General features: G+C 40.1%; 2 protein-coding genes across 5 annotated transcripts; one reads left to right on the top strand and one right to left on the bottom strand.

Moving 5' to 3' along the window:
- Positions 1-26: 26 nt before the first annotated feature.
- LOC137135770 (GTPase IMAP family member 8-like) lies at positions 27-5,502 on the bottom strand. The gene is made up of 4 exons (XM_067520333.1): positions 5,401-5,502; positions 4,682-4,720; positions 3,927-3,986; positions 27-3,686 (listed from the first exon to the last, which is right to left on the bottom strand). The coding sequence occupies exons 2-4, from the start codon at positions 4,695-4,697 to the stop codon at positions 1,288-1,290; spliced, it is 2,475 nt and encodes an 824-aa protein (XP_067376434.1). The 5' UTR covers positions 4,698-4,720; positions 5,401-5,502; the 3' UTR covers positions 27-1,287.
- On the top strand, positions 2,950-12,503 carry LOC137135776 (L-rhamnose-binding lectin ELEL-1-like). 4 transcript variants are annotated; one of them, XM_067520340.1, is made up of 10 exons: positions 2,950-3,090; positions 3,198-3,249; positions 5,146-5,213; positions 6,626-7,579; positions 7,916-8,117; positions 8,336-8,371; positions 8,606-8,656; positions 9,237-9,378; positions 10,341-10,498; positions 11,757-12,503. In XM_067520340.1, the coding sequence occupies exons 5-10, from the start codon at positions 8,087-8,089 to the stop codon at positions 11,783-11,785; spliced, it is 447 nt and encodes a 148-aa protein (XP_067376441.1). In that variant the 5' UTR covers positions 2,950-3,090; positions 3,198-3,249; positions 5,146-5,213; positions 6,626-7,579; positions 7,916-8,086; the 3' UTR covers positions 11,786-12,503. The 4 variants fall into 4 exon arrangements, with proteins under 4 accessions (XP_067376441.1, XP_067376439.1, XP_067376440.1 ...); XM_067520338.1 differs by lacking the exons at positions 2,950-3,090; positions 3,198-3,249; positions 5,146-5,213 and adding an exon at positions 5,421-5,555; XM_067520339.1 differs by lacking the exons at positions 2,950-3,090; positions 3,198-3,249; positions 5,146-5,213 and having other exon boundaries at positions 5,772-6,796.
- The last annotated feature ends 186 nt before the right edge of the window (positions 12,504-12,689 follow it).

Here is a 12,689-nt window from a genome sequence, read left to right as displayed (position 1 = left end):
AGGAGCCTGGTCAAATGAAGATGCTGTACTCATATATTTTTAATTTCATTTTACAAAGAACTTTGATGAGAGAATAAACTCTCTTCTGGTTGGCAAGACAGCGGTTGTCCTCACTTCATTCCACATTACTCACAACACAACGCAGGTCTTTCCATTACAAGAAGAGCTGTCAGCTGAGGCCCGGTCACACATAACTATACACACAGTAGTACACGTGTAGTATTAGCATAACAATGCTAGTGTGTATAACTCTTTGTACAATCTTTATGGATGATCAAACCTTAAGTACAAATACAGTTTTACAAACACACTTCCTTTAGCTTAATGTACAATTACTTGTTCTTCCATGCGCACTCTGCACAAAACCAGCAAAAACAGGTTATGAAACAGATATGAGGAGCAAAGAGGCCCATCAAGAATTACTTACATAGTAGGCGCAAAGTGAAGATGTCAGATTTTATATTTTAGAACATAATTTTTGTAATCTTTCAGCTATTGTTCACAATGAGAAAATCTGTAAAAAGTTATTCATCACAGAAAATAACTTTCAGCCATTTGCTGAAAACAAACAAACAAAATATTACTATTCATAGTAATTGTGTCAACAACTTTCAGTTTGTCCCTTCAAGAGTTGCCACACAGGAACATGTTCTTCACGTTGGTTTAGCGTCGGTTTGTTCGCTGGATTCACTTCCTGCCACCACCCTCCCATTTTATCCGGGCTCGGGACAACGTACTGAGATCGTCCTTGGTGGCTGGGCTGGGCCACACCTGTTGGGGTGGGATTCGAACCTGCAGCCTTCTGCATCTCAACCCAATGCTCTACCACTCATATTAATGTTATTGTAACAATTTTTATTTGTAAAAAAACAAAAGAACAATATACAACTTATGAAATGCACACATCCAATACACATAGAAGCAAAATAATATTCATACTAATTGTAAATAAAAAACAATTTCACCAATTTATTTGGCCCAGAATTTATAGAATTAATTAATTGTTTTAAGACTAAACACAACAGAAACACAGTAAAACTCAACTCCGTGTATTTTTCTGTGCATTACCTGAAATGGTCACTTTACAGTACTGTGTCCATGGAAATGCAGAGCTGCACAAACTATAGTACATTTAGAACCAAGTTACGAAGGCCAATGCTATTTAAACAGTCAGATATAAACTATAACTGTAAAAAACTGAAAAGATTAAATTAAAACATTTTAAAATGGCTGCCATAAACAGTCAAACTGAGATTCTGAGTGATGTGGCTGCTTGAGGAGGATATACTACCTGTATATGTATATATATAATAAAGCTGACGTTAAAGGAAATATTAACAATGCAATCAAAGAATACATCCACCTCCTCCTCTTCCTGTTGTAATCCTCCTGAATCTTTTGCTTACTGCTCTTCTCCTCCTCCAGGTTGAGTTTTAGCTCCTGATTTTTTTGTTCCCACATGTCCTTCTTTTCTTTATCCCAGGCCTCTCGATCTCTCTTCATCTCTTTTCTGTACATCTCCAGCTTCTTCTCAGCATTTTGTCTTTGCTCTCTTTCTGACTGAACTATTTTCTCAGAAGCTTCTAGTTTCCTTCTCCAATCCTGTCGCAGAGTTTCTTCTACTTTTTTCCGTCTCTTTTCCGCTTCCTCTCGTTCTTTCTTTCTCTCCTCTCGCTCCTTGTTGATGGTTTCATCTTTTTCCTTCAGCTGTTTTTCTCTCTGTTTTCTCTCTCGTTCAGTTTCTGCTTCCAGTGTTTTCAAATCTTTCTCATATTTTCTCCTCAGGTCGTCCTCTTTTCTCTTCATCTCTTCTTCCTTTTCTTTCACAATCCTCTCTGCTCGTATTCGTACTGACTCCTCTGTGTTAGCAAACATGTCATAGTAGCCTCCATTGTCCTTCACCATGCTCTCAATCTTTGTCAGCAGCTCATGGACTTGTGTGGACTTGTCTCTGTTATTGAAGACCTGATATCTTCCTCCACAGTCCTTTATCAGCTGTTTGACGAAGCCACCACAGTCTTCGATGTAACTCTCAAACGTCTGATCTTCCAGTTCATCTCCTCTGGTGAAGATAATGATGATGAAATCTTGAGATTTCTTGCCAAAGTGTTTTTTGATCAGTTCCACAGCGTCTTTATCCTCTTGTGTAAAGTTTCTGATCTGCAGCACCAGTAAGAAGACATGAGGTCCAGGAGACGACAAGCTGATGCAATTTTTAATCTCGTGCTCAAATTCATCCTCAGACAGAGTTGAATCAAACAACGAAGGAGTGTTGACCACAACAACAGGTCGTCCATCGATCTGTCCTGTTGCTCTCTCACAAAACTTGACTGGAGGCTTTGGGGAGATTCTGGGATTGAAATGCTTTGCACCTAAAATCGTGTTTCCTGTTGAACTCTTCCCACTGCCAGTCTTACCAATCAACACCATCCTGAGAGGTTCTCTGCTCAGATCTTCATCACCTCCCATCTTACTTTGCTGTTTCAGATCCTGCAGCTCAGCTTTAAGTCCTGCATTACTGTTTTCATGCTCTAAAATCTTCTCCATCTGGGCCTTGGTGAACATGTCCTTAGTGAAACATCTGGATTTTTCCACATAATCCAACACCTCAGAGACCTGCTTCTTGTCCCAGATGTTGAGAACAACAGATCTTCCTCCACAGCTCTGACAGAGCTCCTGGATCTCCTTGTTTCCCTGTAGAAAGTTAACAACACCTGGAGCTGTAGGATCTGAGTCCACAGTGAACAGAATCATGGTGAAATCATTGACTCGAGAGCTGAATGTGTTCTGGATGGTCTGTAACTCTCCCTTGTCTTCATCAGTAAGGGGACCCACAGGTAGGACCAGGATGAAGGCATGGACCCCCTCAGGATCACAGAGGGAGATACACCTGAATGATTCCTCCATCACTGTCTCCTGAGGTTTTCCATACAAGGCAGGCAGCTCCACCAGGGAAACCCAACGTCCACACACCTCTCCCTGATTTTTAACACACTCTGATGAGTTGGAGGCTGAATGAAGCTCTGTCTGACCTAAAATGGCCTTGGCTGCTGAGGTCTTCATTTCTTCATCTCTCCCACACAGAACCAGGTTTGTGGTCTTGACGTTGTGTTTAGACTTTGTTCTTATTGTTAAACCTGGATCCTCTTCTTCAAGTACATCACAGATCAGATGTTCTCCATTGTTCTCTTTTGCAGTTTGACCCAATCGTGTTAACAGCTCTGCACGTTCAAGATTCTTCTGTCTCAGGTATCTGTATCTGCACCTTCTAATCAGGTCTTGTAAGGGTGGATGTTGCTCCTCATCCTCTCTGGGTGTTGAAATCAGAACCAGTGAACGATCAAATGATTGATCATTGAACAGTTCAAGGACTCTGCAGAGTCTCAGTTTTTGTTCCTCAGTGAAGTCTTCAGGCTGTAGAACCAGCAGGAACACATGAGGTCCAGGAGCAGAGAGACTCACACAGGTTTCTAGAAACTCTGTCAGTTTGTGTTGGGAGACGTTGAGAAGCAGCAGTTCCGGGGTGTTGATGACAACAATTTCATTCTCCTTCCACCGTCCTCTGACTCTCAGACAGTTGTCTGGTTCTTCCCCAGTGTTGAACTTAGCTTCTCCCAGTATGAAGTTCCCCACTGAGCTTCTCTTAGACCAGCTGTTCCCCAGCAGAACAACCCTCAGCTCAGACACTGGAATATAAAATATAAAGGACAGACATGTGTAAAAAACTCTCAATGTCAGCAGGAAGGGAATCAGAGCTGGTTAAAGTCAAAATTAGAGAAAATCTGTCAGGTGTTACTAACTTTCAAGACCTCGGTTAGTTTTGTGTATTTCTTTCAAAGGGATATTTTTTGTCTGCTAACATCAGTTTAGATCATAATAAAAAATAAAATACCAGAATAATTTAGACACAGATCAGTGTAACTCACTGTTAGGTGGCAGGATTCTAAAGCTGCCTTCGCGCTTCAGCGGTTGCACGTCATCTGTAGCTGTAGGGAAACAGAAAGTTTATTTATTCAATCACAGTTTTTTATAACAGTGTATTCTGTCATACACCTGCTGATGACAGTCAACAGCTGTTTAATGTTCTATTATTGTCTTTTTTCCTACTTTTTGCTGCAGTATAAGTGATTAGTTGAATAGCTGTCACATGCTTTAACTTTTGACCATAAGTCCTTAAAATATTTTTGTACATTTCCACTTAATAAAGGCAGAGGGAAATTAAATAAATAATCTGTGGAGAAATTCTATGGAAGTTTTTTTAGAATTTTTAAGAATTTAAAAAAATGAAGAATTGGGCTCCTACACTCAGAAAAGAAAAGGAGACTTGACATGGACTTACTGAAAAGCAGTGGCAGCAGAGCAGAGATCTACTGACAGTTTGAGTGAATCTCAATCAGAAAAAAGTCAGTGGTTAGATTTTAATTAGATGTTACAGCTTCTTTAAATGAAGCCAAATGTCCATAGAAACAAAGCTGGATGACTAAGGAATGAGTGGACATAGGTGGCTTATGAGCAGGAGACTGTAATTTAAACCACAGATAACACAAGTTTAACCACCTACCAGAAACTAATTTCCCTGCTGTGTTCGTCTGTGAAACAGCTGCATGTGGATGAAGTGAAATGAAGTCTAATCATTTGAAACACATTAACAGTTAGTCTGTAATAGTGTGAGTGGACTCACCAGATGCTGCAGCCATATTGTCACTGTGTGAGAGTTTCACTGCAGGAACAAACACACGTTACAAAATCAGAACAGAGCTCGTGTCTGTGTGAATGCAGATACATTCAAATAGACCTGATGATTGTAATAATATGTAACATGATGAAGTTAACATTTAATGAGTCTCACTGACAGTGGCTGCTCTTTAAATGCCACGTAAAGTCTTCTGCACACACTGATGATAAAGATTGTGTTGGACTTTGGCCTGAATAACAGGGAGAGGTTCTGATGTGTAAACTGATAGAGGCCTGAATTACTCAATGCTACGCAGCAATAAATATCATTACATTAAAACAATATTCAAGCTGAAAACATTTGTACCATGTTAGAAATTAAATACACTGAAATGAAGAACTAGAAACAGTTGAACAGCCCAGAGTGTAAAACCTTAAGTAAAGATTCATTTGTCATTTCTCCTGCTGCAGGTTGTGGTGTTTGGCTAAGAGACGTCACTGTAACGTCAGGTGTTCGGAGAACCCAGACTGGACCAAGAGTTAAGTTATGAAATTATCTCAACCCATAAACAAGGACATTTTCCATCTCATCAAACACTGAACCTTGAGGTTCTTCAATTTGTATCGTACCGCATCAAACTGCTGAACTGTTCCTAATATACTGGACAACAAATGCAGATTTCTATTTATTGCCATATTTCTTTGATAAAAGACTCAAAGACTCACCTGAAATAGTTTCTGCGTCATTTCACCTTCATAAAGGAAAGTACACACTCCACTGTAAGAGATGACTGAGAGCTGAAGCAGGTAAATGTGTGTCAGCAGAAGCAGGAAGCTGATTGGACGGAATAACTGTGACTTTGACCCCAGATCTAATCAGGGTGGGTTCACCTTCATTTCATTATGGCCGTCACATGGACGTGCTGATATCTGTAGGTCAGGTACACGTTCCTGTTCCTTCTGGTCACGTGGACTTGAGCACTGACACTAAACCCCAAAATGTCCCTGAGTGTGTGTTTCTCAGTTAAAAGTCACTTTTGAATGATTGAATGTAAAACTTGCAGGACAACACTGGTTTCAAATCCACTATGAGTGAAGTTACAGGATTCATGACTGTGAAGTGGTTTTATGATGGGATTTTTACTTCCACTTTGTCTTTCAGAGAGGAATTAATATGGAATATGACTGGATTTGCAGTTGGTCCTGAAAAGGAAAATGAATAATCAGCCTTGTTCCTGGATTTTATAACACTGTCATAAGAATTTCAACTGTAAAAAAAAAAAACTTCTTGCAGCTGTGAATTAAACGTTTTCTCCTTCTAACCTAAAGATACATTTTATCAAGTGTATCTGAGGCTTTTCACACCCAGAACCTCATCATGTGGTACTTTGATGAAAAAAATCCACATCACTACAGGACCTTTCAGAAACAGTTTTGGCTTTGACCAGTGTTCAGTGCATTTGTTTGATCATGTGTTTTTACAGAGAAACATTCAATTCAATTCAACTTTATTTATATAGCGCAATTTCACAACAAAGTCATCTCAAGGCACTTTACAGAATAAAGTCTAGATTATAAAGATGTATAGAGAGAACCCAACAATTCCCCCTGGAGCAAGTTCTAGGCAACAGTGGAGAGGAAAAACTCCATTTAACGGAACTTCACCTCTTAAAAACTCAAAGTGCAGGTGAAAGTAAAAGTTTTCACCTGCATCATTTCCAGGGTTAGTAAAACTTTAACTAGCTCAGGATCAAAGTTTACATGAGTTTGCTTTTATTACTTAATATTAATTTAGAATATTGTAAGATTCTAATTGTAATTAACACTGATACAATAACTACTCACACAGAGCACAATTTGGCTTAAATACTTTTTTTATTTGACAGCTAAATATTTTGAACTGATGATTTTCTAATGAAACTAACTGTGTGTCATTAACATTTTCCCTCAGACATCAGCTCCATACTGTCCTTACATCAGATGTGTCTGAATTACAACCTGCTGCAGGCTCTGAGGGATTTATGAGCCTGGGGGCCACCTGGAAAACACGGCTGATGCATGTTGGGACATTTCCTGAGTCTTGTTGTTTGTGAAGCTGAGCTCTCTGTTACAGTAAAACACTGTGAGCTGTTCAGTTTATATCAGTTTTCATTTTGCCTTTTACTCCTTCAACAAAAGAACCAAACTTTGACACTAAGTCCTCTGTTAGTGTCAAAGTCACTCTGCTCTGAACTGTTCAGAAATTCAACAACCCATATTATATGAAATTAAATAAGCCGTCTTTATCATTTAATATCTAATACTGTCACTGAGCAAAAATACCAACCTTTTACCAACTTTTCAGCAAATAAAAAAAGTCCTGTAATTTATACTACGTTGTGTTTGTCCAGAGAAAAGTTTATTCAATTGTTTTTAATTCAATACTTTGTGGCTGTTGCTCCTGTGGAGCCTTTACTGAAGTAAATGTATTAGTACTATAGTGAAGAAATACTCCATTACAAGCAAAGACTTCCAAGGTAATTTCAGTAACAAGTAAAGAAAATGTATTGAGTATTGAAAGTGGAAATGCATAGTGTAGAAAATGGCCAATTACATAGAAAATAATCATCTGATATGTTGTTCATGTTCTATTGTGAATAAAATATGGGTTGATGGATTTGGGGATTTTTCTACTGATGCACAAATGTGTGCAGCAGCATTACACAGTACCTGGGTAACACAGTCTATGTTAAAATATGCTGATGTGAGAGTTACTGTTTCTCCTGATGAACAACCTGAGCAGCTGCAAACTTCTCATTGTGTCTTTTTTGTCCCTGTGGTGCACGGAGACGACGCCGTCCTTCTTATTCCTGCCCATGAAGCTGCGATTGGATCAGTCATTTTCCAACCTGGCAAATGAGCATCAGTGAGAACAAAACCAGATTATTTGAATTGTTGCCAAAAGTCTGTAGCCAGGTTACTGTGAGAGCTTTAATCATCACCTGTCTGCTGGGAATTCTGGGTCATGGATTCAGTGTCTGACTTTAAACTCACACACTTAATATGTACAGTGTGTAGTGCAGTGTACTCAGAGCTTTGGCTTCTTCACAACATCTCATTTAGTACATTTGAGCATCTTAGTGAACACGGTTTCCCTTCAGTTAACACATCCAGATGTTTTCAGCCTCTTAATGAGAAATGTGGAGCAGAATGAGGAGCACCTGGACCTGAAACCTGTGGTTTTATCTTTTCCCTCCTGCAGCTCTGCAGGGTTTTACATGTCCCTCACATCTGGGTCAGGGGCCCCCACATGCCTGCAGCTGGCGTCTGCGCGTCTCCTGTCAGGACAGACGTATAAATACCAGGACGTCCAGATGCTGCTTTCACTGTCAGACCCTCTGCAGGTGGACGACAGAAGCTGAGAGACGCCAACATGGTCCCACTGAGGCTGCTCGTCTTCGGCTGTGAGTATTGTCTCTGCTGATTCAAACATTCAAATGTTGTTTTTTTTTGTCGGAGTTTTAACTGTTGTCCCAGTGATGCACGAGAAGACAAACACTGGTTTAAACTGTTGTTTAACTTGGGGGGAAAAAAACCCTAATAAATAGTTTCAATAGAAATACAAATACTCATCTGCATGTGTTAAAGTATTAAACTGATGAAATGTGTTTGGTGTTTCCAGTTCTGGCTGCAGTTTGGTGCTTCCCCTGTGCTTGTGGTGAGTTTCTGAGGATACTTTGTACTTACAATTAACATTTTAATGCGTTAATGTTTGAAGTAAATGCACCAACAGAGTTTTGTGGAATTGCACAAAAGTGTAAATTTGCAGTTGGATGTTGTAAAAGTCAGGAAACACGGAGACGGTACTAAAGATGTTTGACTACAAACGGAGTGAGGGCTGATGGGAAATGGAGGAAGATGATGGCAGCCTGACCTGTGTGTGTTTTCACAGAGGGTAAAGTGGTGTACGCCTGTCACAACGCTACCGCTGAGATCTCCTGTGGTAAGTAGCTTCATTCCACTGAGCACTACTGAATGTGGCTGCGTCCCACAGAAGGAGGACGACAATCAGCAGGGACCAGCTCTGTCCCAGCTCTCAGTGCAGTTTGCTGAAGCAGAGGGACGTCGTTTGATGGACTCTGACATGACAGAGTGACTGTGACACAGCATTCACTGATCCCATTTAAAGACACGGTTTAACATGAATTCAGCAACTTCATGTCTGAACACAGATCATTAGTCCACAGGTTTTCACTCCTGAGCAGTGAATGCAGATCTGTGGAGACAGTTTCAGAGAAACATTACTGCATCTGATCTTAGATGTAGTGGAGTAAACGTCAAAGTAGCCATAATCAAATCTACTTCAGTAAAGTACAGATAAGTAAAAAATGTACTTAAGTACTTGTTCTTGTTATTTTCCTGTAAAATCTCTCTTAACATCACAGGTTTAATTAGAGCTGCTGAGACTTTGTCTCAGTAAATCTGCTGTGTGTGTCATCGTCACCACAATCAGGAAATTATAAATCAGGGATCAGAACGTCTCCTCTGTGAGAATAAGCCTGAAACTTCTTGTTCTCCTGCAGACGTGGGCACTAAGATAAAGCTGGGTCACATCCTGTATAAGGTCGGCATGGGGACGAGGTGTGGGGAGGGAAAACCCCACCCGGATGACGGACACAACCAGTACTGCAGCTTCCCCTGGGCCGAGATGGTGGTGGAGGATCTGTAAGAAAACTCATGTTCACTTTTTGTGTTTGAAAAGATCTGATTCTTCGACACATAATCCAGGTCTGTGCACATGAAAAGTGAAAGAGAAAAGGCAACTACAGCTCCCATGATGCACTCTGGTCAAACCCTTCCAGTCACAGAGGGTCACAGTTTATCTCGTTTTCTGATTATGGATCAGTTCAAGTGTTTGAGCCCGAGTCACCGGCTTCTTAGCAACAGCAGCTGAGGCTCATGGTTATTGTAGTAGATGTATTGAAGATTAAAAGTAAGTTTTTCTTTCGTTTTCAGATCCAGTATTTTCTAACAAGACTGGCAGCTAGAAACTGTTTTCATAATTTATTTCTAAATCGCTGGGAAACGTTTCAGGAGGCCTCACAGCTTGATGCTAGTTATACACGACGTATGTGCTCGTTATTCTCAAACGCTTAGAGGGAAAAAACGCAAACTGTAAAGTCTGTGAGTGAAAACAGCTCGTAAATGTGTCAATATCCATTTCTAGAGAGTTTCCTAGAGATTCTTCTGACTTTGAACTGCTCATTTTTAATCTGTAAACGTTAATGTGATGGATGTTTCTGCTTCATAGTGGTTGAATCGGGAATATTCAACCACTAAAATTTGGAATAATTTGACTTTTCTCTTCAAACTGCCGATGATGAAGAAAAAACACTCACATGCTTTAAAACTGTGCCTGTAAAATAAAGTGACCTGTTATGAAATTATGAATATGTCATAGAGTTAAACTAAACTTTAAAAACCTGTACATGTCACTTTCTCTGTTTCTCCTCTAATCGTGTCCAAACTCTGTGGGTCTTTGCTGGTAATTTACAGCTAAATTAGGAGGAAATTCTGTTTTTTGCTGAAGTAGTGTTTTTCTGTAGACGCCCATCATCATCATCATCATCATCATCAGCAGCAGCATGTTAACACTGTGTGTATTTTCTGTGTGTGTGTGTCTCCAGCTGTGCTAACAGAAGGTCCTGTAAGGTCCCAGTCACTGAGCATGTGTTTGGTGAATATCCCTGTAAGGAGCAGACCAGATACCTGGAGGTGTCCTACACCTGTGCCAAACCACCTACTGCACCTCCACCAGCTCCAGCAGCTTCAATCAAACCTGACTGTACGTACAGTGTAAACACACACACACACACTTTTTCTCCTGTATCCTGCACAAAGCATTTCGTCCCCTAATCCTCTACGTCGAACCTCATCCCCAAACAGTAAAAGTAGCACAGATGTGTTTGTGTCGTATTATGGGGATTCACTCTCTTCTCTCTGACTCCATTACAGGCGTCTTCAGACTGTCCTACATCAAGTGTATAAGTTAGTGTGTCCCACTGTGCAGGTCTCAGGGTTAGAGTCTGTGTCAAACTGTTTAATTGAGATTTGAGACCATTGCTTTGTGCAGTGATTGTAGCAATAGAGTGAAATCAGAAAACCTATGTCCAACATTGTCTGTCTGACTTTAAATTTCTGAAGATTGGTTAAGTCACTAAAATGAGCTGACTCTTGAGGACAGTGTGGACCTTTTCATGGTTAGGGAAAATATGGCGGAATAGCACATAATGTCCCCCGTTTCTAGTGACCTGTGTCAAACCTGTGGTTTTCTGATTGGTTTGTGGTCTAAAGACCCAGATCATCCATCAGTGGGATCCAGAACCACTGTTTGGAAGATGACCACTGATGTTACCATGTATCTCAGGCCACGAACAGGACAGGCTGCAGCTTAGACCAACAGACTGTCCCGACATGTTATAAACTTGTCCCACTGCAGTAAAAATCAGTGTTCACACCTCGTCAAACTCTCAGACGTCCTCACACCTGTTCTCCAAATAACTGTTAGACTTTTTTTTCAGTCAAACATCAGCAGCTGTCAGCAGGAATGTGTGTGTTACATCTGAACTCTGCACTGGTTTGAGATGGACTTGGACGTAATGGTGGACTACTGGGAGCAGTTTTTGGAAAGCTAGCTTTTAAGTCTTATTGCCCAGACCTAGGTCTTTCCCTAACCCTCATATCCTGTGTCCTAATGTCCATCTTCTAACAGCTTCTGACAAACATCAGTTTCTTCCAGCTCCTCCATCTTTGTCCACAACCACATAATAAACAAGTGTATGTTCACACACAGGTCCATTCATTAACTCTTTAAATTTCCCTTTTTCCTCGTCTAAAGTCCACATAAATGTCCATGGCTTTGACCAGAGATCTCTGCTGCTGCTGTTGTTGTCCAGTAAAAGTCCTGCTTTGTCCGACTGCTCCCCCTGGTGGCTCAGCTCAGCTCTGTCATTAGTTTGAATCTGTCCAATGGTTTCTGTGGTTTCTCTTTCCTGCTGATGACGAAGGTCCTGACGCTCGTCTCTTTTCATGTTTGTCTGCAGGTAAAGACAAATCAGCTGGTGAAGCCTGATCTTCAACATTCAGCTCTTCAAACTTTATTGTTGGTCACTGTGAACAATAAAAATCCTCATCATCAACAGTGTCACATGTCTCCAACACAAAGACCTTAGATTAGATTTTAGATTTTAGAATCAACTTGTTGTTTAGTATAATTGAGTTCAGACACAAGTTTGATTTCAGTTTTTCCTTTTCTTATTTTTAGTTTTCTCAAAAGAAAATGTTTAGTGGATTTTATAAAAATTATCAGGATTCTTAAAGTTCCTACTGCGATTTAAGACGATGTACCTGTCCAGGTGTCACAGCTGATTGCAGCTTACACTATGTTGTGCCACATTCTGTGTGAGCTACAAATAAAAGTTTTGGGGTAAAACCATTTCACAATGAGTTTGAACATAAACCTGACGGGTTCTGTTACATAAAGCATCAAGTACAGAGCAGGTTTCACTGAAATTCTCAGATGATAAGTACAAAGTTTAAAAGTACAGGTATTAACAAACGACTGTACTTCATGTATTAAAGTTACAGTATTTGTTCTGCATAAAAAGCTTTCGTCAAATTCAACTGAGCAGCTTTACCAACGTGACCAATATAATAATATGTTAATCCTTGCTGCCATCATAAAACTGGCTGTTTAATCTGTGACCGGTTGTTTGTCTGTACAGTAACTCCAGCCGTCTGAGACACAGCGAAACACACATATAAGAGAATAAATTGGAAACTGCTGTTTATGAGAGACTGGTTTTCTTTATTAATCAGGAGGTAAAATGACAACATGTTTGATGAGATGGAGAAATGTGCTGCAGAGTCAAAGTAAAACTCACATGAAGAATAAATCCAGAACAACACATGTTTATGATATTTATTCACATTCAGCTGCAGCATGAGTTTAAATGCACAGAGCTGATCTGCTTTAA

Source organism: Channa argus, chromosome 11, assembly GCF_033026475.1.
Source record: "Channa argus isolate prfri chromosome 11, Channa argus male v1.0, whole genome shotgun sequence".
Taxonomy (NCBI): domain Eukaryota; kingdom Metazoa; phylum Chordata; class Actinopteri; order Anabantiformes; family Channidae; genus Channa; species Channa argus.
This window is presented reverse-complemented; position numbering and strand designations above follow the sequence as displayed.